The sequence below is a fragment of the Ceratosolen solmsi genome, unplaced genomic scaffold (assembly GCF_000503995.2).
Source record: "Ceratosolen solmsi marchali unplaced genomic scaffold, CerSol_1.0 scaffold30, whole genome shotgun sequence".
Lineage (NCBI taxonomy): Eukaryota > Metazoa > Arthropoda > Insecta > Hymenoptera > Agaonidae > Ceratosolen > Ceratosolen solmsi.
Genome location: NW_011948421.1, coordinates 3,874,161 through 3,901,064, shown reverse-complemented (window position 1 = coordinate 3,901,064; position 26,904 = coordinate 3,874,161). Strand labels below are relative to the sequence as shown.

Below are 26,904 nucleotides of genomic sequence, written 5' to 3'. Positions count from 1 at the left end.
ATAATTGATTTATTAGATTGTAACGGATAATATTTAATTATTATCAAATTGTATTATAATAATTATTTAAAAATATAAATGTTTTACGAATCAAATCAAGGATATAATATACAGAAAGAAAATGTAAAAAATCTTTTTTTTTTCTCTCACATAATTGTATAATGTGAGAGCATTCGAAAGAAATCTAGTGATATATAAAATATTCACTCTCACCTGCATTTGAATAAGCTCGCAGATTTTTAGGTACACATTAAAAAATTGTATTTGCGTACCAAATATATGATAAATTAAGCCAAAATATAAATGGCATTTTAAGAAATAATTAATTTAAATAATGCAAATATGAATAACGTATATAGTTGAGAGAGTGGATTTGTACAATTATATTTTGTCTTTTTTTTTTTTTTTTTTTTTTTTTTTTTTTTTTTTTTTTTTTTTTTTATAAAATCTAATGCATAATCATGAATTTATTGTTACTCATTTGATTTTAAATCATACCATAATACATTGAATTATAACTAATGATTATTTATTAAATGCCATTTTTATTTCTTAAACAGTAAGTTCTTAATTATTGTAAACTCGATATGTGAGGAGCCGACATCGAGGCTTAACGGAGCTATAATAATGATTATAGGAAGAAAAGTTCAAATTTTTCTTTTTTTTTTTTTTTTTTTTTTTTTTTTTTTTTTTTTTTTTTTTTTTTATGGATATGATATGAAGATAAAAATTTTCATTTATAACGTGTCAATATGTTAAAAGAATAATTTCATCATCATATTAATGTTCCCGTTTTAATTGGATGTACAAGTATTTTCAAGATCATCGGGAAATGCCCCTCTATTGTTTTAATGTTTTAAGTCGTAATTTTTCTCTATTCAAGTCGCTCTCTTTACTTTTCTTTTTTGGATGTAATATAATTTTTCAGTCATATGAGAAAACTGGTAACATTAAGAGTAAATAATGTTTTTATCTGCACTTTCTAATGCATCATTGTGGTTATACGTTGATGCATTTGTGTACGTGTCTTTACGTAGCTGTCTATTTTTCTTTTATTTCTTTTCATTCTTTGTCTTTTCGCATTTCCATAAGTGTTGCATACGTGTATAGATGTGACTATGAGTGAACACGTGTACGTGTGTGTGTGCGTGCGTGCATGCACGCGTGTGTTGAAAAAAAAATGTTTTTTCATGCATGCATTTTTAGTCGCGAAAAGAAGAGAAAAATGAAAGTAATTTATTCCTCGACTAAAGTCCCGTCCTTAAGCTTCTTTCTTCGATCAATTCTTGGTTTCTTCTCCTTCGTTTTTCGTCTCAATTTTATAAGCTTAACGTAGCATATACTCCTGGCCATAGTGTTCTCCTGCCTAAGATAACAATGATATATGTTTGTATGTAAATAGATAGAAATGAAAAAAGAAATTAATTGCTTAAGACTGCGATATCAGGATACTAATTGATAATAGTGTGTGGTACTTCTTACCGTAAAATATTTCTTTGGCTTTTTTTTTACGGAAGCATCGAGAGATATTTCTATTACGTTTACTTGGAACAGGTTAAATACATCATTTCTTATACGTCTACAAGCTAACTGTTTTCGTGTCATAAAGTAGAGATAATCTTATATACAAATTTTTTTTCGCTCTTTTCCATGTCATGGATTAATAATCTAATATAACTCATCTTTATTATTATAACTTGTTTGTATCGGAAATTCGCGAAATTTATTATAAACTTTGTAATATAAACTAATGTATATATTTCAAAGAAATTGTCCATACATCAACAGATATGAAATGTTTATTATTATTATTATTATTATTATTATTTTTTTTTTTTTTAATTTTATTTTATTTTTTTTTTAATAATTCTATTTAATAGAAATATTTCGATTATATCAGATTGCAATGTAAAATTTGTTATTCTACAAATTTTTTTTGTATTGATTTCAGGTATATATTAATATTTATATTATATAGACAAAAAACATAGAAACGCCTTACTATTCAGATAATCTATAAGAGTATTTGTTTAATATAGTTTTGTTTAATATTTATTTGATTTTATAAATAAGGTATCTTTTTTTTTTTAATATATAAATACAAAACAGTTCTAATATTTTGTGATAAATAAGCCTCGTATTAAGATTATATCTTATAAGTAAAAGCTATTTTATAAAGAACGTAACTATTATATTAATATAATAACATTTACAATCATTCGGTTAATCAAACTTTAAAATTAATACTATGAATATTATCGAATTAACAAATGCATTTATATATGAACATTTTACGTATAAGTAAATGCCAATATTTTATATTATTATAAATTCTAAGCATTACAATGACTTTATTTATGAAAAAAGCATTATGTTGTCATTTTTAATTATTAATTAAAGGTACCTTGGTATATATCAATAGTGAATATTTATCTCAATAGTAAATAGAAATAAACTAAAATTTATATCCATGCACGGTGTTAAAATTAATATTATTCTTCTTCTTTTATATTGAGATATTATTTATAATCACTATAGCCATATGGACAATGTGAATAAATAAATAATTATTGTTGTTAACTTAATTATAATGTTAATATAGAAATGAATTTTATTAATAGTCTATTATTGTAAAATAATGCATTGATTTCATGAAATATAGTAATAAATTTCTCACATAATTCTCTTAAGATGAAAAGCAGCAACTTACCGACAATGCTGGACCATTGCCTGCAACATCAGCCGTATATTGTGTATCGGCAAAGTTATAATTAATTGGATCTTCATATCTTTTCACGGAACTAAGTAAATTCGAGTTTCGTGATTCACGTACGTTGGTGCCCTGTCGATTGCCCGAAGTCATTTCTTTTAAAACAGCTGCACGCGCTGCCATTTCCTCCACTCTACGTTGCTCCTGAAAAACAAATTAACCATCAAATTGATTAAAGCCTTCATAATTTTCATTTTAAGTATGATGTATTTCTCTAAGAATATTCATGAATTTATATTCTTTACTTATTTATATATTCCCTATTATGTAGCAAATAATATTGAACATATTTCCTCAAGAAGATTGTTATACAATAATTTAAAAATATGGCCTTAAATGATATATTACCATGTAATACATAAATACTTTTTTTTTAAATAAGATACAGGCTCTGAAATTTCATTAGTCAACGAAAATCTCATCCGACAACTCAACAGTTCTCGAAAACATTCATTTACATTCATGAAATTTGGGGAGCTCAATTAACTATGGCACAAGGTGTTGTGTCATTCGCTCTCCGTTCAATCCACTCGAACTCCATAATCACCATATAGACTCACATTCTTAAGACATTGACATCGGTGATTCCTTCGTTCAAACCAACTTCGCACGATTCGCTACATTTGAAAAACTAAACATTGGCCGATTCGCAATATTTTACAGATCAATCAATAGACATTATTCTTGGAGCAGACATGTATAGGCAGATCCTCAAGCTCCACGTCATCACTTGTTCTCCATCCATGCCAATGGTGCAACTATCCAATTTTGGATGGTTCGTGCTAGGATCTGTCAACTCCATAAGATCTTCGAGGTCCACGGCACCCCATGCACCAAGACAGGATGCCGAACATACATTATCAGAATTACTGACGATATTTTGGGTTCAGGAAGAAATACAATCAAGTGACATTAATAAATATACACCCGAGGGACAACAGCGTGAAGAACATTTCAAGAATATATACGCACGTGACTCAACCGGGAGGTATGTCGTTCGGATTCTTCTAATCACATACGCCAACTGTCTCGGAAACACTTTCAACACTGCTCATCGCTGCTTACAGAGTCTATTGAGAAAATTCTTAGAAATATAAATTCTTAGAAAAATGGAAGGCTTCTTCAGTGTCCAATTATCGATTTTAATATTATCTGCCGCATCGCAGTATGCTCAAACCAAATAGCCTGACAGCCAAGTTAAAGTGGTATTCAATGGCTCCAGCACATCAACATCAGGTCTGTCAATCAACAACATTATGTACACTGGACCCAATCTGAATCCAGACATATCAGACGTATTAATTTGGATCCGCAACGAGACATATTCAAATTCGCGAGAGGAGAGATATCTGTGGAAATTGATAACCTTATTAAACGCCTCATTTTATCTGAAGTGGCTTAGATATTTGATCCATTAGGTTCTGTTTCACCTGTCGTGATCAAGGCAAAGATATTCATGCAGAAATTGTGGTTACACAAGCTCCAATGGGACGACACGCTGTCATCTCAGCTGTCATCACAATGGCTAATCATCAGAAGGCATCTCACTAACTTGACAACAATATCTCAATACCACGTTAGCTCAATATAAGAAGCAACCTCACACCTCATCCCTAGAGCTACATGGGTTTTCTGATGCATCTCAATTATTATGAAAATATTAACCTAAAAATATTGATTAAGATAACGTAAAAAATTATTTAAAAAAAAAAAAATGAAAATTAGTTTTAGACAAAAGATAATAACATAACATTGTATTTAAATGACAAATAGTAACTATAAAAGTATTTATTACATTTTAATCAGATATAATTTTTTTCTTCTTGACTTCTGATTTTCAGTAATATTGCGGTATTTTCAGATCTTAATATATAAAGCTCATAGCTGTTAAGAACAATGAAAATTAACTTTTAAACTAATAATAGAGCATCTCAATGAAATCATCTATATAAAATTTCAACGTTGTGCTTTGACTGTGTAATTGCAATATTTTAACTGTTTAATTTAAATTTAGTAGACCCTACGGTTATTATTCATTTATGACTCATTAAAATTTATTTCGTAACAAGTAATTGATATTGTTTATGTGAATATGACAAAATCCTTAAACCGTAATGAAAGAGATACACTCTCCTCTGCTACAATGTATTTTTTTTTTTTTTTTTTAATTTCTTACGATTCCAATATTTCATAAAATAAAGAATAAAAATTTGATATATAGAATTTTTTTTAACTTAAAAAAATATATTTTTCATACTATTATACCTATTTGTGTTATATATGAAAAATTATTTTTGTTTCTAGCATGCGTGAGTAGAGTAGTAAACGCATCGTATTAAATTAATAATAAATGGTATCATTAAAAACAATAGAATTAGTAAATTTCCCCGTTAAGTATATTATATTTTTCTACGAAAAAATACTGATTTATTTCACACAAGTATTATTCACTGAAAGTATGATTGCCATACAATAACCAATCTTAAATAAGAGAAATACAAATGTTCAGAACAATTTATTGAGTAAATCCTCATCTTAAGGAAATGACATTGACAATTTATAAAAAAAGTGTACATAGTAGAAAATAATTATTCCGAAATTTCTACCATAGTATTCCGTAAAAATTTACCTTAAACGTCGGTAAATAATCGAAAAAATTTCTCTTATAGACAGTATTTGATACGTTAAGTAAAAGAAAATGATATCGACTGTCAAGGAAACGAGAGAAGCGTTAATTAGTAATTGCGTTTCATAGAAGCAGCGAATGGCAAACCACTCGCAAGGAAGTTATGAAAAAGAGTTGGAAGAATAACGAATGGAAATGAGGAGCAATGTTTTAAGGTTAGCCGCGTTGCACGTTAGTATTGGTGATTGACGTCATAGCCGTTCGTAGCGAGCTTTCGACTCTCTCCTTTATACTTTATACGAGCGCGCGCGGCCGCGCACATACATCTAAAGGCGCACACATCTACATAACACTGACTCCTTTTCAAGGAAGTCGGAAACGCAGTGCATAGACAATATGAACGATGAGTCTTTTATTTTCAAGAGAGCGATCGTACACCAGTTGGTATGAACCAATTGTTGATTACTTTTATTTCCCACTCGGGATTTTATTTGCACATCGGGATGAGCCATTGGATTTTGGGACTTACTTTGAGAGCCCGATTAACAACTTCCTTATCTACTTTGCTTTACGATTAAGCTTACCTATGTACATTATCCTAAAGCTTATAGAACTGCTTGAAGAATGTGTGGTTATTGTAAATTAAAAATTACATTTCAGGAAGCCAATATATCTTCCATTTAAGATTTCAATTTAAATACATTATATTTCTATATTATAATTCAACATAATATTTTATAAATTGCTAATAAAATGTTTCATTAGTTTATTTAATTAATGATTAAATTCAATTGATTAACGCGCTTGTATTATCAATTAAATTAGCTTATAGTTAAATAATGAGATTAATAATTTTATTTTAATATTATGGAGTGCAGGCTTTTGAATACCCTGTCTTTTATATAAAACATTGACTATTTTGATTGAAAATTTCATGGAAAAAAATAAAATCTTATTTCTTAAATTTTTAAAAGATGTAAGATATGTCATCAAGTATTTAATTTTACATAAAGAGAAAGAAAGAATATAATAATACTTGGATGAACATTTATACTAAAGGAGTATTCGATTAAATTTCAAATATAAAAACTTCGGTTAAATTATAAATTCATGTATCAAACTATACAAAAGGGTCACGCATTCTATAATTTATAATCTCCTTTTAACGATCTTAGATATTCTTATAAAAATAAAATTATTTTCGAATTACATGTACGACGATTCACATTACGAGCCACAAACTCCAATACGATGTTTCACTATTGCCATATAACACCCGCTTATTTTTAATGAGCACATTGCAAGAATCAGTACTCGCAAATTGTAAATTGTCTATAACGATAGATATGAGAACTCAGCAATATAAAAAAAAAAATAAATAAGTGTGCTACATTTGTTTTACAGACGCTCAAGCGTCGCTTGTCGTCACTTGGACATCCCTTTAATTATTCATTATTTGTGTTACTTTTGTTATTTTTGCATCTATTATAATTTAAATGTGAATTTATATCTATTAGAAAATTAATCTTATAAAATAAAAAAATTCTATATTTTTAATACAGACTAGAAATCGTTCGAATGGCCAATATCATTTTCATTTTTTAAAATAAGGATTCAGGAGAAGAGTACTTCAAATTATCGATAAAATTTTTATTATCAAACATTCACTTAGATGATAATTGTATTCAATACGAATTGTTGTTAACGATCTTCTGATAATATTAATGTGATATATGTTGGGCTAAAACTATCTTCGCGTACGCTACGTCGTCCGAAAAATGTTGAAACATTAAAATATTTGACATTAAAATATTAAATTATTTGCATAATATTTATAACCTACATTAATTTTGATAAATACATCATCATATTTCCAATCGTATTACAAAGTAAATCAATTAAAATTAAACAAATAGAAGGCAGAATTATTTTATTCATAGATGATAATGTTAAAAGAGAAAAATAAGTAAAATAACAGGTCTATGGGTTATGTGAAATATGGACGAAGCATTGTATAAGATAACCTGAACAGTTTTTTGTTAGAAATAATGTGGTTGACATCAAAGGTCTAATGGTTAAAAAGTTTACATGCAAATATTTTTATTCTTGTTAACATGGTATTATTCAGAAGTTTTCCGAAACTTGCATATAATATTTTCTAATCAGTAATCAGCGAAGGCTCTGCAATATCTTCAAAAGTATAAACAACGATCGTAATTGTCACGATAATAATTTGAAAAGAGATGCAGAAAAGGGACTGAAAATTATTCAATAGCACTGCAATTACCATCATGCCTGTAAAGCATTTTTTTTTTTTTTTAAATTTACATTAAATAAAATTACATTAAATATTTACAAATTTTTAGAAATAATGTTAGTGAAATAACACTGCAGATAAAGCAATTGTTAACGCGAATGTGCGAATTTCAATTTTTGTTTAAAATTATTACAGTTTTATATATCACATCGCTTATTCGGCAATTCGGCAAAAATGAATTTGATGATTATTAATTAAATTTAATCGATATTCGTGTTATTTAGATAAGTATTTCCTTCAAAGTTTAGGCGCGGAATGAGTCGGCAACATATTAGAATTTATTAACTTTTAAAGTTCATCGATATTATTGCTTATTTGTACTTTTTTTATATGAAACTTTTAAAGTGCTGAAACTATTTATATTTCATTCAATGCCCAGCTATTATGTTCGTGATATATATATATATATATATATATATATATATATATATATACATTCATCATATTAAAATTATTAATAATTTTGTATTAATTACTTTTCAAATATTTTAATTAACAAACAAATAGAAATATGCCCTATGGTGTGACAGAAAAAATGATTAATTCTTCTAATATTATTAATCAATTTGCCTAATATTCTTTTTCCAAAAAATTAAAATAATTGAATAGATTGATGAAACGTTCAATATATTTTTTATTAATATAGTATATTTTAAAAATCATTCTAAAAATATAGTTTATAAAACGTCGGAGGATCGGAGAAGCGAACATTGCTACTATTATTTCATACTTATTTATGCGAATTGAACCATCTTTCTCAAGATTTGTACAACATACCAAACTTAGGCAATTAAATTTTTTAATTTAATCATAATGTTAGGCTCATATGAAATATTGCTTGTGGAGTATAAATTAAAACAAAGATATAATCATTAATTTATGTAAAGTAAAATTTTGAATAGTTGTTGATCATCAGGAACGTTTGTAATAATTTTTTAATGAGCAATATTTGATGTAGATAAGAATCTGGATACAATTAAGGAAAGTAAAGCAATTTACCCATTTGTAGAAACTACAATGATTATTATTTTCTAGAATACGCATAGCTGAAACTTATTAGGTTTTGTAGGAAAAGTTCATAACGAACAAATTAAGCGCGATACTGACATCGAAGAACAACGAGATTTTTAGACTTTTCAAATATCTGTAACAAGAACTTGTAAAAAATCATATAAAACTGATGAATAATGAGTTACTCTCATTCGTTATACAATTTTAATATTTTCTCTAAAAGTCGATATTTCTCTAAAATCTATGCACACGCAGAAAAATCCTTACAAAATGCAGTGATTGCACTGGTCTAAAGTACAATCGGCTTGTTTCATGAAATGGCCCTCTTCTTAAAGAAAAAAATAAAAAGAAAAACAAGAAAAAAATCTTTGAATTAACTTACCAAGTTTAAACGGGAAAGGAAGATGGATGTAACTGCGTAGGATGTATCGCGTTACGAGACAAAAAGTCGAGCAAAGGAATGAAACCAGCTCACCTGTAGCTCGCGCGCGCGCTCCGTAAGTATGAGCTCCTTGAGATGCTGGAAACTGCCGGTTTGGGGCACACTGGCATCAAGATCGTTCTCCTCGTTGTTCTCGGCGATGTGTCCGCGACCGCCACTGCTGCCGCCACCACCGCCACCACCAGCTACGCGGAAGCTGGTGAGCCTGCGGCGCTGGGAGGGCGGATGTCGATTGACAGTCCCGTAGAGTCGAGCCACTTCCTCGAAGGCCCGGGCCCGCTCGGGCATGCCATTGCGTAGCCGGCTCCCGGCTGGGGCCTTGTGCACGAGCTTCCCGTAGATCGGAACCCCGCCAGCGCCACGACTCCTCGCTGGACCCGCGTACTCATCTGCAACGCGGCCATTCGACTCTTATTTGCCCTACTAATCTCGAAATGCCATCCTAGCTAATCAAGCGCAGCTCGACTCTAAACTTGCTCTGGCTACCTAAGAATGTCCAAAGCGCGAAAAATATATCTTTCATCGTCTCGTATTTAATGTACAAATTATTATACTTATTGTTGGAGGCATGTTAAAGTGTCTTTCGCTAAAATAGGAACACCCTATCTTGCCCCCTACGAGGTTTATTTCGTGTTTGTAAAGTGCATTGTAACATTATACGGCACGAAGCGAAGGGATATTTCATAAATATACATATCAGCTTTCTAAGAGTTTGTATTCGAGCTTTAAGAATGTAAGGATTTGCCGTCTAGGTGAAATTGGCAGCAAACGTTAATTGTTGTGCCACTTTCAATTTGCATTGTTCTCTAGTGGTATAATATTATGTTAATAATACGTTTCTTGAGTAGGCATACAATAATTGTACATCGGCCTGAATTTCTCTCATAATACGGGTACTACGGTTAAGCAATCGTGAGTTTATACATGAATAAAAGTAAGAGCAGTTATTTGACAAATACGAACGTCGGCAATGTGAGACTGAGACTATAAATCGAGACTAGGATTCGAGGGTAAAAAGTCGAGCTGATGAGAGAGCGAGTGGGGGGGGGGAGTGACAATCGAGCTTGATAATCGAGCAAGCAATTTATTTATTGAAGGGGGAAAGGTAAGCAATGGCATGATCATTGGTGTACCTCGGTATCCAGTCGAGGGTGAGCGGCTGGGGTAAGCCTCCCAGAGATTGTAGGAGAAGGGGTCGCGGTATACGGGGAGCTCGTTACTGCTCTCCGCAGCCCGGCTCTGCCTTTTGCTGTAACGCCACATAGCACGCAACTCTTCGCAACTTGGCTCCGTCGTCGTCCCCGAAGCTCGTTTCCCACTGTAGTTGCTGAGCTCGCGGCTCCGGTGCTGCTGCCGCTGTCCGGGAAATATCCCCGGATACTCAGCTCCGACCAGTAAGAGAGTGCCCGTCTGCACCAGGATCACACTCGTCCATATCTCGGCTAAGTGCATTCTCTGCAAATGCAACGTACACGAGGTTTAACGTAGGCTCTTCTTGATGTGCCCTTGGACTAAATGGCCGAATATTTTGCTGGCCCTTTCGTTCGTCACACTTACAACTCTATCTCTGTCATTCATTATTTGTGCTTCCTCCTTCGACTATCCATTTTACCGCTCATACAGTATATAGTAGCAGCTAAATGAATAAATTTTTAGCCGCGATATCCCTTTAATAAAGATAATTCTTCAAGAATGAATTAGTAATGTACAAAGAAATTATTAAATAGTGGCAACTGGATAAATTTGTAATATCGATTCACATCCTTTTAAAGTATACAAATCTTTATGAAATTGAATCAACCAAATATTCTACATTCCTTTTTAATATTCCATTATCGTATCATCTTAAGCTTAACTACATTTTTAAGATTATTAATTATAATATTCGTATTTGTTAATTTGAAATACAACACCTTTTAAGAGATATATGACAAAGTCCACATTATTTATTTAAATATATTATAATATAAAATAATAACAGAAATATATTAATAATAAATTTAACACTTGAAATTAAAAAAATAATTAGTTTTATAATGTAAACAATTGTATTAATGTAAATTTTAAATTCCTGTTTTAGAGTTCATAAGTTAATAATTTTAATGTTGTCTAAACATTACATTACATTACATTACATTAGATTGTATAATATTACGTACTGAAATATTACGTTTTTAACCTATAATAAAAAATAATTTAAGAGATTAATTGTAGCATCGTAAAAAGTTATTACTGAAAGATAATTTATATTTCATACTTCCCAATTATTTCCCTTAGCATTAGTCGAATCGAACTTTTATTTTAATCAATAAATCTGCCTCAAATATCGTGATAAAATGCATAAAATGATGAAAAGGAATCACTAATTAAATCCTTTTATTTTTCGAAATCATTGAGAAAAGTTCGGGGAAAAATAAACTTTAAGAAACTATAAGAAACATTTTAAATGTTTGGCGAATAAAACTTATCGAAACGATAGCATTTTGAGCAGTAAAACGAAATATAATACGTAGAATGTTAAATTAAAACTTACTAAAAGTTTGTTACAGCTATATTTTATTTTTTTTTTTTTTTTTTTTTTCATTTTGAAAGATTTAAAATGAACAATTGTGAATTCCATAAAGCGCAGAAAGTCATTGCAATAAAGTAAGATACATAGCATAAGACAAATAGTTTTTGTCGTAATTCGTACTTTAAATGGTCCAATTTGAGAAAGTCGTGTAATATGTACACCATCTGTTAAATTTTGATGTATAAAGAGCCACGACAGGCACAGGAGCACAAGTGGGTTATCGTGTCGGGGTGAGCGGATCCCCAAAAGCTCAAATCCGACGTCAAGTGCGAAGTGGATCGAACTCCCACTCCTTAAGTCGTTACTTATTGTTCTTGTGAGTGATTCGCTTTCTCCCACGATAACTCTCCGGGTTTGATTGCGCCCAACGACCTAACTACTTTGAGGAGATAGGACGGAGGTAGTATGACGTCAACGTGCGATCCCAATTCAACTCAAGTGCGCTGAGAGATTCATTTTACCGTGATAATGGTGGGATCGCAAAAATGAATGAGATTGCAAAATAGCCTCTTTAAACCATCTTTATACGATTTATTTTTGGTTATCTACCCCTATACCATTAAAAGGACTAATGATGCTCCATTCGAACTTACCGAGTTATTTTCCAGAGCGTATCTTTAGTTGGTGATATTTAGTAGGCAAATTATCAATAATAATTGATATTTGATGTTTCTCAAGCACATTATATAAAATAAACTAAGACTGTTAAACATTCTAATGACGTTTTACAAAAAAGCTTAAGGTCTATGATGTCTTTACGCCAGTGCAAATGAATATAATTTAATCTTCTAATCCTTAATATCAATAAAAATGGATAGGTGAAAGGACTTACCATCAATCAAGTCAGTCTTCTTCAATTCGAAATGTGATTTTCTTAACGATTAGCCTCTGATATGTTTTAAGATATGTAACTTATATGATATTGATATTACTGAAACAAAAATAAAAGAGAATGAAAATTAAATAGATGATATAATATTTAGGAAGTAAAAAAGATTTCATAAATATAAATAATATGTGAACTTGTACATCAAATGAAATCGAAGAAAAACATGTACTTTATACATTTTCAGTTTGAAACTATCTATTTGCAATTTTTCATTTATGTTTTGAATTGTGCTTGAATATTATACTTTAATATTATTATTCACGGCATATACTATATCAATAAACTGTATATTCAAACTCAAAAGTTTAAAATATAATTTTTATTTAATGTTATGATATTATTATTATATTATTTAATACCGATATTTTTATAATTAATGAGTAATGAGAAATAGCATATATATTTGTAATCATACAGTAAAGAAAAATCAAAATATTAATCAATATATTGTCTATAAAAAAAATTTAGAAATTTTACTTATCTATGTCACTAATAGCAATACATGAAATTATTTGTATTAAGTTTCTATTAAGTTAAAAGTTATATTAATATTCGATTATTGGATTACGTGTAAATTTAGCAAACATTTTGAATGTAAACATTTTCAATATAAATTGGTATCCTACTTTTAATTTGAATTAAAAAAAATTCTAATAATATTATTGAAAATAATTCGTAATGAATCTGTACTTTGGTAGCTTAATGTGAAATAAATGAAATATTATTAAGGAAATATTAAGAAAAAAGAAAGATAAGACTAATATACATTTTTTAAACTAAATTAACAGCATATTGGAAATATTGATCTAATTTGTTCTATCACTATTAACTATTAATAATATAGTAATTCAAATAAAGTGATTGTCAATATAAATAAGATTATCGAACTAAATTTAAATATACTTATAATCTGTAATCTGTACTTATAATCATATATTGACTAGCTGTAATAAATGACCTAACAATTTACAAAAAATGTATCTTCATGAGCATTGAAACAATTTTTGTTATGATTTATAAAGAGAGAAACAGTAAAGTAATCGTCGGGTTTAGAGTAACTTATTTTGCCTGAGTGAGTCATTAACCACCAGGTGATAAAATTCCTTTAATTCCGGTGCAAAATCTTAAAAGCAGCGCTACGATAACGCGGCCGGCATTAACTTAAAACCCCCTTCCTTCGACACAATAAATGTCATGATATATCTCCCACGTTTCTTGTTAATCTACGAAAGCTTCCTACTTTTCTTATCGTCAGGCAATATTTTTTTGTTTTTTATATCCATACATTCATAAAATATGTTAATCATTATGTTTTACTGAGAAAATATTTTTAATAATTAATATATAAATATCTTTCTATATATAAATAAAACCTAATCTATATAAAGATCTTTTTTTATTTCTACTTGTATTTTTATAACTATTGAGAATCCAGTTACACACAGATTAGAATTAAAATTTTTGTGACGTAGACATAAAATATAATTTCCGAATACACATAAAATTACCGAAGAAAATAATTATTTTAATCATTAAATTATGTGTTAAAATATAAAACTGCAAAAATTATATATTATAATTTATATATTCATTAATTAAAATAATAAAATACGTATAAATGTATATGTGTAACATTTACTTTCGTCGATTTTAATCATGTACAAATTATTATATAAATGATTTAATTTTATAAAATTAATCGCCACAAAAATTATGGAAGAAAAATGACATCGATAAGATGATATTTATTATGTATAATTACTTTTTATGTAGCTTATGTAATATTTGTTATATTTTTCAACAAATACTTTAGAAAAATCGTTCATTTGAAATATGAACTAAAATATTGTAGATTTTGTAAATATTTAATGAATGTATAATTTTTACTTTTATTGTAAATTGCTTGTTGAAAATTTTTTTGCTAAAATGAGATAAAATAAAACCACATCGATTTATTATAAATTTATTTATGAAAATTGTGACTAGTTCATAAGTAATTTGAATCAACAATTTTTATAGTGTCCAATGACGAAAGAGCTTTATCAATGATTAATTTTATTAAAAAGCAAATGTCCTAAATATATATATATATATATATATATATATATATATATATATATATATATACTAGTAAATGAGCGACTGGAGAAAGGGTGAGTGAAAGATGACATTAGAAAGTTAGGTCGGATTTCATTCGGGAACAATTTCAAGATCTAATCAAATATAAGTATAATTATCAATCAATTATGATTGCAACCGTTCTGCGACTTAATTTATCTGATTTAGGAAATTACATGTATAAAATTAAATATTTGGTACAGTCCGCATTTAGGATATACAACTGATAATTAGTAAAGAACCATTGATATAATAAAATCGGTTTATTTATTAAAAGAAAAATTTCGTTATTATTTTCAATATTATCATTATATTAATTATAAATAAGACTTAAAAAATTATATTAAAATACGACAAATTAATACTAAAAATAAAATAAATGTAAAATCTCAATAAGTCAACGTTGTAAATGCAATATAAAAACAACTCTAATATGTCTTAATTTTATTAAATAAATAATGAATCAAATATAAAATGTTATAAAAGATTTATAATAATGTGATTAAAATTATAGTTTCTAATTTAATAATTTACGTTTCTACTAACTCATAAATTATTCATTTGAATTTATAATTTAAATAAATAATTAAAAATATTATCAAAATAGCGATAAATAATATAAAGAAAATATCTTAGTTAAATGCCAATAGTGCATAATTATTGTACATTGATTTTGTTTATGGATATGCTAATGCTGCAAAATAAGTTTTTTTCAATAATTGACAATCGAAATTTGATATTAAAATATCCTTCTTAATTAATTTAAGAACAAATCATTTATAAAGAATCCATATTTTAGTAAATATTCGTGATTATATTGTTTGAAAAATATTGGTATTGAAAATAATTTTATAAAGAATTATTCATCGGTGTAATTTGAAAGTTACACATAAAATTTTTACTATGGATTACATGTGGAGTAAATAAGTTCAAAAAATAGATATTTAATTTATTTGGGGTTGTTATAACATAAAATATTTGACATAATTATTGTTGTAATAAATAATAATTTAATAATTAATAATTTCTTAAAAATTATTTAGTCTAAAGATTTTTTTTTAAAACAATTTTTTTCAACGCATATTGCAATTATAATATAAATTTTCAAAAAATCAAATGCAAACAATTTTTACTTTTATATTATTTATTAATTCAAATATTTATAGCATATAATAGGATATTAAATTCACTATGTTTAATATAAAATTTTTAAATATATGTAAAATAAATTTGAAATTTTATTTTTCGATAACCTTGATCGCTATAGATATTTTACAGAATAAATTGTAATAATATCTATATAATTTATTAAAAATAAATTTTATAATCTTACAGAAACCGGATATAATCAATGAGGTGTGAGACTATATTTGTATCATTAAACAGGAAGTAACATATTATTTTTAAAGAATAAAATTATTATTAAAAATTTTACTTTTATCATTTATTTTATTTTCAATGCTTTTTTGTATTTGTAGCGAAAACGTACTTTTATCCTACTTAATATATGTTGTTTTCGAAATATAAGAATCTTCCAATTAGTTGCAAATTTCGGCTAGCATACCATCTATTCTTATTTAATACCTACCAATAAATATGTAAAGTAGACAAGATCATTGAATTTTTTAATAAAATGTAAATCTTCCCTCTCAGGATGAGTACAGAGTACTTCATTTATATGTATTTTCATAACTGCAAACGCATACTGTCGATAAATTATTTGCACAATGTATTAGTGACGTATTATTATTTTTATTTTTAATCGCAGATCTTCATCTGGTTTTTACGGAGAAGATTTATGTATTGTATATTACGATATTACATGTGCACCACTTCAGCTTCAGTTTATTGGCGACATAGAAGGTGTTTTTATTTTTTAAAAAGGAAGACATGTGGTAATTACCCAGCACATATACTGTAATCGGAAAGTTATTATTTATCATAAAACATTACTTAATATAAATGCCTCATAAATCACATTATTAAGTAAATAAAGTTATTTTGTTTTGAAACCATGCAAATTTTTATGTGAAATTGGAGTAATCGTTATTTACTTAAATTGAAATAGAAGAATTTGTGTAGAATGAAAACATAATTGAAAAAACGTTTTAAATACTGCTTGATAAGCAGATGATTTCAATTTTACTTGCTATTCATAATTACAATTTGCTAAAATAGTTAGTTAAAAAATTAATTTAATGATCATATCCATCAAATGTAATGAATCTAAAACTACATATTTGAAAGATTTATCATTGCTTAAATCTACAAAATTATACTCTGCTATTTATAATGATATTTCATATGAATTTGTAACAAAATTATTTATTGCTAAATTATTCTATATTTAATGTGAAATTAAAAACATTCATTTATTAATCAAAATATTTGAGAAAGATAATGTAATTTTTATTACATTTACTTAAATTATGCACAATAGAAGAAAGTATTTAATTATATAAATAAAAATATTATTTTTATGTATTTATTTGTATTTATTTATTTTCCAATTTTTTTTCTTTAAATTATGTTACAAAATTAATTTAATTATTTGTTAAAAGAAATATTCATTTATATTAATAATAATTTAATATCAATATAATTTTAAGTAAACTTGAGAGTCTTTGATTAAATACGAATATTTTTAATCTTGTTACATATTTTGTACTGCTATCTCCATTATTAAACGATAACTGGATATTTTCTGGAAATATACTAAAAAGGATTAAAACAATTTAGTGTGTTAGAGTTAAAAGTGGGATTACTCGAAGTACTATGATGTCATATATATGGTAATGATATATTTTCATAAGAATATTAAAACTTTTGAAAGCATTATTAAAAGAAAAAATAAATTTTGGTTGTATATTCAAACTAATTTTATTCTAATTGTTTTCGAAAAAATATAAGTAAAGAATAAATAATTTAATAAAAATTTTTAATAATTTCATATAGATTGTACAGTAAACAATAGTAATTGAATTATTCATAAAATAGAATTCTACGTTTAAATTGATACTCTAGCATTGTAGGTTAATCAATTTTTTTCTTTATATATATTTATCTAAATTATAATAGCTCAATAATAATAATATATGAACAGTGTATAAAAAGCTATTTATTTAAAGATAACAACAAGGGTAAGCCATATTTTATTACAATAATTTTTCATATAAATAATGCAAGTACTGCTCCTCGATGGGTGGAAATTGTATTTAATTAAAATCAAATAAACTTCTTATTATTTTCACTTGTAACCATTTACTTCTTTAAATAATAAAGTCAATTGATTGTGATTAAAACGATATTTATTATAAAGTTATCTCGTTCCTTTTTTTTGTCTATTTTTGCCTATTTTATATCTATTCTATAACCATTTTCTTAATATCGATAACAATTCTATATCACTAGCAGTACTTTAATAGAATTATAAACAACACTCGCAAACTAATATATCGTGGACCTACGTGAGTGAAGTCGAAAGAAGGATAGGATGGCAAAAAAAGAGAAAAATCTGTAAAATATCTATTGTCGTTTTATTAAATACCTTTTATTGAAATTTTTCAAAGTTTATTGCAACATTGGCTTTTCCAAAAATCATTATCCAAAAATAACAAAATAAAATAAAATTATTCTGAAAATAATAAAATTATAATAAAATTAAATATATTTATCAAATAATATTGTTATTTATATGTGTTGCCTTCATTGTCTAAATCATTTATAATTGAAATATTTTTGAAATTATTATTTTTATTAAATAAAAATTTTCTTAAAATATTAATTAATTTTGACATTTAGTTAAGTAATATTCGTTAATACTTATATACTATCGCATAAGAACAAAAATCTAATTTGATTTATAAGATAATCTTAAGGTAAAAATTAAATTAGTTAATCAATATTTAGAAAGTTATTTATAATAGCAAATCTAAGTATATCTATTGATAAAACTTACCAACAGTTTTACAATGAATTAATTTTTTTTTTATATAGTACAATGTTTATTATATAAATTGTTACAGAAATATATCTTTATTTTAGTGACTATAATAAAAGTTTCATAGAATCTAAAATCATAATAAAATAATAACTATTAATGGAAAAATTCTGTACTCGATAATTTACGAACATAAATAATGCTTTACAGATCTCAGCAAACATATTAAAGAGTGAAAGGTACTTTTTGAAATCAGTGTAGTATCAAATATATACATAGAAAAGTTGGTCAATAATATATATTAATAACTTAATGGAGGTAAATTCGAACGTGAGGATATATATAAAAAAGGTGTCATTGGTAATACAATCATTGGAATTCTTGGCAATAAATATAATAAGTTGTACATATATCAATAATATAGTATTAAGTTATATGTGCTATAATAATGAAATTAAAGGAATATAAAAAAAAGCAACTTATAAATATCTACTAATGTACTAAATTATTTTATCTTCATTTCGATTTATATTATACAGAATTTTTGAAAATTCTGAGAGACTTTTGTTGTAAAAAAATTAGAATTAAAATTATATTGGCTATAAAGTGACATATTTAAGAAATATAATTATATTTTTCATTTAGTGCATATATTTTAACATACTATAATATTTTTTAATTAAGTTTATTGAATCCGAGCTTTAAATTTCAAATTTTTGTACGGTAGAAATAAGTAACTAATAACGCAAACGTATTGTGTAAATGTTTTTAATTTTAATTATTAAATTTTTATTATGATAATTTATTTATTACAAATATTATTATGCTAAATATAAAAGTAATATAGATGATTCATTATGTAAGTAATTTATACGTATTATATAGAACAATTTATTCATTATAATTAAACTTCTTTTTTAATTTGAGCTTCTATATTAATAATCCGATAATGTAATTATATGTTATATATATTAGTAATTATAAAAGGGATTTATAAATAAACCGTGTTTCGTCGTTATCTTTTATTTGCAATTTGTTGATATTTTTAATAATTGTATTAATAATTTTATTATTTTTTTTCTACATTTTGTACATTTTAACTAAATAAAACTAAAAATATGATTTTTGAAATAGATACTAAAGTGAGTATCGTCAATTTTTTTGATAAAATTTCTCTATAAATAAGCATTTAATAAACATTTATTAAATCTTTTCATCTACAAGCTTAAATATTAGGAATTTTTAAAGTTGAAATTTATAATAAAATATTTACTCGCATTCGTTAATGGTTATGTAACAAGTAAAAATTATAATGTTAATTAATCAGCAGTAACAATGAAAAAAAGTTCATAAAATATAATACTAAAAATTGCACACAAAAAAAAATTTATAATTTTTAATTATTTTGAAATATTCCTTGAGTTTTATCAAGTAAATACTCTTACTTCTCGTTAATATGTTTCTGAATTTCACGAACTACTTAAAAAAATAATTTGACATTCAATTATATTATCATGACCGTAATCCACTGCCATATTTTGAAAGAATAATTATCATAGATAAATTATTAATATAATTTATTAAAGTAAAAAATACCAATTTATAAAATCTCTAAATGTACATAAACGAATAAATATACACTATTTAATATATATCTAATGTCAAATAACATTCAATCGATCTTTAAGTGTCGCATAGGAATAGCAATTCCCAGGGAATTACAATGTTATATAATGGTATAGCAGCATAGCGAGTGAAATACTTTTATGTACATGCAGCTGTAATTATAACTAATTTTGTTATTTCATTCAAGATTAAAAAAGTATACTTGGTACTTACAATGGATTTGCATAAATTAAATCACTTTATAGTCTTGCCTTATGACTACAATCATTAAAAGTGTTTGCATTTGGTGTAACACCGATCCTTTACTTTAGGATATTATCTTTTATTTTTACTCTCGACTTAGATTCCCTTATTAATAAATATTTAGTAATATATTAACATTATATTTACCATAATTTCTTAGTGAATATTTTTAAATAAGTTTATATCTCAATTATTTGTAATTTTGAAAATTGAAATAATATAAATTATAAAAGTTTACGTTTTTTCACTATTTTATATTTTTGATTGCATCTGTCATATATGCATTATATCATTTTTAATAAATTTATATAAAAATTTCGTATATACTTTTTCAGTTTATAAGCATTTGTTATTTATAAATGTTCAAAAATGTTTACAATTTTTGAACAGCAAACCTATTACGCGAAATTATAATAAATGGCTGAAATGTAATTATTAAAAGAAACAAATTATTCACAATTGAATACCGCAATAAATTTATTACATAATGAATTATATATATTATTCCATTAAGTCGGCAAATAAATGTATTAAAATTTGTTTAACCCAAGAAAAGAGTAAAATGTGAAAACAAAAGTTAATGAATAATAAAATTAATTTACCAATTTATATATGGAGAAATAGACTATATAATTCAAATAAAATAATTATAAAAATGACGTAGTTTACCATTGTTCGAACTTATTTATATAAAATTGATACTTTCTAAGAAAAATATTAAATATAAGATAATAAATAATATATGTTCTAATATTAAGAAATAGCGTATTACAAACTTTAGAAATAAAAGAAATTTCATTTTCAGTTGTGATTGTACAAAATAACGTTTAATACGTAAACCATTCAATTTCCCGACTTCTTAGTCTTAAATATTAAAATCTTTCGGAAAAACATAACTACATGATTTACTGTGAATTTTGTTTTTATTAATTGTATGAGTTAATAAACATTAAAATAATAAAGGTCGAGTATTGTTCATTTTATTTCGAAATATTGTTTAAAAATTAATTATAATTTTTAACGACTCCCAAGATTTAAGTGTATAGAATAAATACTGTATCCTTAGTTTAATATATATTTAGTATCAATTAATCCATGTGTCTGTTAATTAAAAAATGTTTTAATTATAAATATTGATTTATAAAGACAAAAGAAGAATACAGTAATGTTTAATATTTAATATTTGCAAATTATTTAAGGTTTGCACAAGCATCTATCTCTCATAGAAATACTAGGACAATTAACAGCTTGTTTAAACATACTTTCCACGCTATTGTAATATCTACGATATTGTGTAAAGAAATTTCTAGTATAAGAGGAAAAAGCCTTGTGCGATAGTTAATTAAATACTTCTTTTTGTTTGTCGTATAAGTAAAAGTGACTAGCTACATATGAATGAGGAAGAACTGGAGAACCTTATTAAGTAGATAGATTACGACGTGTGAGAATAGCGTTTGAATATAAATGAAGAACAGTCAAATAAAAGAAAAATATAATCAATAAAAAATGTCTATTAAAAAATTGAAAAAGTATGTAAATACTCTGCCATACTCGAATTATGTATTACGAATACGTAACAAAATTTCCATTAACATTTACCTCTTTATTTTATACAATACATTATTTCCTATGTTTCATGAATTATAATAATAATTGTTTAAATAATTTTACATATCAAATCAACTTCTTATAAAATAGACTCTCAAATTTATTGAATTTTTAGAAACTATTGTGTATACGAAATTATACAGTAAATATGAATAAACGTAGGATATTTATAATTAAAAAATTTCTTTTCCTTTCATTACTTTATGAAAATATTTTATTGAAAAAAATGTTATTGAATATTAATATTGATTTTTAAAATGTAATACTAATATTTACTTTAATTCTTGGTTTAATAAATGCTTTTATAAAATCTTCTAATGTGTTTCATAATGTATTTTTAGAAATATCTTTTTAATTCAATAGCTGAAAATTTTGTCATCAATAAATATTTAACAATTTAATCCAGTATTATATTATTTTTGTTACTTTATATATACAGCTAGAAAAAAACTTTAAATTAATTATTATTACACACTGAGGCGCATAGGCATACACAGGCACAGGCACCCAAGCGGCACATAATATATGTATATGTGTATTTATATGTGTATGTATATACAACAATTAAAAACGATAACATTTACTTTATCTTCATAAATTACAGTATTTTATGGGGCAAAACATTAAAATTTTCCTTAGAAAAACAGTAATTTATACAAAGCCCATAAATATGTAAAATAATAATATTTAAAAATAGTACCCATGTTTATTTTTTTTAAATTATTAAGATATTGATTATAATTGTAGCATGGATATATTTTCTGACTACTACTATAATTTATAAACAAATTATCAAAAAGAAAAAGTTTTCACTATTGTATACAAATTATATTACAGTATAAGTCAATATATATATATATATATATATATATATATATATATATATATTGGTAAACTTTCACATTAAATAATTTATATTATTGCTTGTATATAAAAACAGCCGTTTTGCACAAATAAATAGAAAAAACGGTAAATTAATAATAAAAAAAAAAGAGAGAGAAAAAATGAAGACAAAGTTAAAAATTGATTTTTTTACGGATTTCATATAATTTGATATGCAATTATCGTATAAATGATTAATATGCATTTATATGGAGTATTATAAATAAAAAGTAGATATATATTTTTTGAAATATGTCTTTCACTTATATCTTTTTTATATGCCACATATTGTTCGAGTATATGCTTAACTTTTATTATTTTATTATTCCATCATAATATTGTTTTATGCACAATTCATATTTAACTTCGGAAATATAAATATCTCTATAACTTGAATTCATATATATATATATATATATATATATATATAATATTAATAATAATATAAATATATAAATTATAATTTGATAAATTATAATTCAATATAATATAATATAAAATAGATTTTGTAGCAATTATCAAACGACTTATTTCAACATGAAAAATACAATAGCGTAAACTTAAATAGAAAATTCAGCATACATTTTTTAATATTATATATAGATCGCGTTCACTCATTACATTACATAATACTTAAATACTGAATTAGACATGTATTTGAACTTATATGATTTTTGCATACATAGCTTTAAAATATTTGGAGTATTAAGTAATTTGATCAAGTATAAATATATTAAATTAACAAAGTGATAAACGCATAGTTAAAAGTTATTTGTGAAAAACGTTTCTATTATGAAATTTTTTTCTCTTATAAAGACTGTTATTCAAGTAAAATAAAAATTGATTTACTTAAATAGATACAATATTATTTAATCCTTGGTGGAAAAAGAAAAACGAATGAAAGTTTTTGAAGTTAAGAATTTGTGAGAAAACAAAGTATGCATTCCATTAAATACAACGCCGTTGACTTAAATTCCATTTGACATGCATTTATTCAATTGCAGTTCATTCGCAATAGAAATAATTCTCTATTATAAACTTTGTTACTAAATTTTTAAACAGATCTGCGACTTATTCTCGTAGACCTGTCGTTGTTGATTTTTGTCGCAAAATTCATATTATGCTAACAATAGTACGTTGGAAAGGCTGAATAAAGATTGCCAAATATAGCGGAGTGTTTTTTATTATTTACAATACATGGAAAATAAAGGTTATAAAGGTTATAAAATAAAGGTTATAAAATTAAAGGTCTTTTGATTGTTTTGATCATTGCAATTAAAGATATAGCTATATGTTTATGCATGTATCCGTGCATGTTCTGTGTAAATGTATAAATATTCATTTTGGTAATGAATTTTTTTCATTGTTCCTCCGATTGTTTTTACTTTAAGTTGACGCCTTTGGTGTGTAAATATTTTCATTTTTCTCTTTCTTACTATCGCTTACTCTTTACTTTTACGCGCAGCCCTACCTCCATCGATTACTCTGTGTTATTCAATCCCTTCTGCCAAATACTAAAGACTGATACACCACAAACAATACAATATTTTCAAAATGACAGCTTTCAATATGGACCGATAATTTAAACAATCATTGACATTATCGCGGAATTGAAAAGAAATTTACATTAAGGTGATTTTCTATATGATTACAATATATATTATAATGTAGCAAATAGCCAAAGAGTTGGCATTATAGTTTTTGGTAGCTTGTTACTAGAAGGGTTTATATAAATTCTAGAAAATTATCTAAAATTTATAGAATACAACATTGTCATTATTTACCAAAGTAATCAAATTTTTCAATATAAGTTTCTGCTTTTCAATTAAAAAATTTCTTTCAGCTACAGAATAACACTGTTAATATTAACAATAGGTATTTATAGAGTGTTATGTAATCAACTTAAAATAATAAAAGTCTTATCTTATGCATGATATATTTAGAACTTTAAAATTCAAAAATTAATTTAGTATTAATTAAATTTTCACAATTTTTTTTTTTTTTTTTTTTTTTTTTTTTTATAATTTACTTAATTTTAATGACTTGAGTAATAAAACTTTTATCTTAGTTAAATGAAATTTTTACAAACTTTCTTTAAAAGCATTAAGAAAGTTTTAAACAGAAAAAAATTGTAATAAGAAAAGCGATAAATGATATAATTTATTAGTTCCAAACTTGAGATAAGTAAATAATTTTGTTTTCTTAAATTTAAAAATAAACTTTTAAATCAGTAAAGAAGAATAGTAATACATATATATATATATATATATATATATATGCACAATGCTCCACAAACGATTAACTAATAAATTAAGATATAGATGTTAAAAAATAGAAAATAATCATGAAAAAATTGAACTTTTATTCAATTTCTAGAAAAACTTCTATGGCCCTTTCCTTTATATATAGAAAAATATAATGGGAAAACTACATTCAAAATCTATAACAAGAACTGCAGAATATTTAATATGTGATATATACATTTTGTGATAATTCAAATTATTATATACATACATTGATCCATTTAAATAATTATAAATACTATATATTGAATTTAAAATATACACATTGAAGAAACTGTAGTTAATCAATACATAAAATTTAAATAAATATTTTTAAGGTTAGATTTAATAAATACAATGTAAAGTTTTATTTTATCATTCGTATTGTAAAACCTTGAAAGTATAATATTCTAAATCTAGAGACATAAATTAGAAAGTGGTTAAAGAAAACACCACAATTTATTTATTAAAATTTAGAAAGTATAGTTAAATACTGTAGCTGTTTAAATTTTAAATGATTATTAAAATTATAAAAAAAAAGCAATTAGATTAAATCATATTAAAAGTTGAATGAACATACTTTATTACATAGTTAAATATAATTGGTATAAATGACCTAATGTTTTAAATAAAAATTATAGTTAGTCTATAATCATTTCATGATATAATTAACATTGAATTATACTGCAGTTACTAATTACAATTCAAAGCTATTTAATTGATTATTAAAGTTTTATTGCCATTTGAAACTTCTTCAATTCAAATGTTATATATATGTATGCAAATATTCCTGTACAAGTAAATCCATACAGATATATTGAAATTAATATTATATATACATACATACATTTTTACAGGTCTTCTTCAATTTTCCAATTTGGTATCCTTTTTTGTGACGTAATAAAATATATTTAAAATGATAAAAGCTGAACAGTTACACAATTAGCTATCAAAATATAAAGCTAATAATAAAAAATAAAAATAAATATTAAGAGTATTATTAAGTAAATTGAATATATTCATGTAATGAGTTATTTAATTTACTATTGAAAATTATGTTTAATAATTATTATTTATCACAATAATGTTTTTCAATAATGTGTTGCACTAATGTCAGTCAGACGTTCGAAATATTCCTTATCTTAAGTACATGTATAGTCGCTCTCTTCAGTTACAAAAGTTCTTTTAACAAGTTACAAATATAATTTCATCACAAATATACAAATATAAAACGTTCCCATAGACAAAGTTTAATATGTATTTCTAATGAGCAATTAGCATTTCTCGAAAAAAGAACATGGAAAAATTAATTTCCTCGATTCAATAATTTTTTTAATTTTAAAAAATTTTTATACATAAAGAAAAATTTGTTAGAAAATTTGATAGTCTTAATATGGTATTGAATAGTCAATCGAAACTATTTTATTATGAACAACCATATTTATGTTCAATAGTTATATTCCATTTATAAACAAGTCGGCTCAAATTTACCTAACCTCACCACCATTTATAACCAATGAATCCTTTGAAATATCACTCGGAGTCCTGAAATTTACAATATGTTTTCAAAATTTGCAA

General features: G+C 25.2%; 1 protein-coding gene across 1 annotated transcript; it reads right to left on the bottom strand.

Annotated features, from left to right (window-relative positions):
- Positions 1-1,168: 1,168 nt before the first annotated feature.
- On the bottom strand, positions 1,169-10,744 carry LOC105361651 (uncharacterized). The gene is made up of 5 exons (XM_011498901.1): positions 10,724-10,744; positions 10,300-10,621; positions 9,200-9,555; positions 2,711-2,914; positions 1,169-1,366 (listed from the first exon to the last, which is right to left on the bottom strand). Exons 1-5 carry the CDS (start codon positions 10,742-10,744, stop codon positions 1,328-1,330), a joined length of 942 nt encoding a protein of 313 aa, XP_011497203.1. The 3' UTR covers positions 1,169-1,327.
- Positions 10,745-26,904: the final 16,160 nt, after the last annotated feature.

Coding starts and splice junctions, on each gene's coding strand:
- LOC105361651 (XM_011498901.1), bottom strand. CDS start 10,744: ATGAATGACAGAGATAGAGTT. Junction 2,915..9,199: donor AGCGCGCGCGCGAGCTACAG/GTGAGCTGGTTT, acceptor TTTGTTTTTCAG/GAGCAACGTAGAGTGGAGGA. Junction 1,367..2,710: donor GCAATGGTCCAGCATTGTCG/GTAAGTTGCTGC, acceptor TTGTTATCTTAG/GCAGGAGAACACTATGGCCA.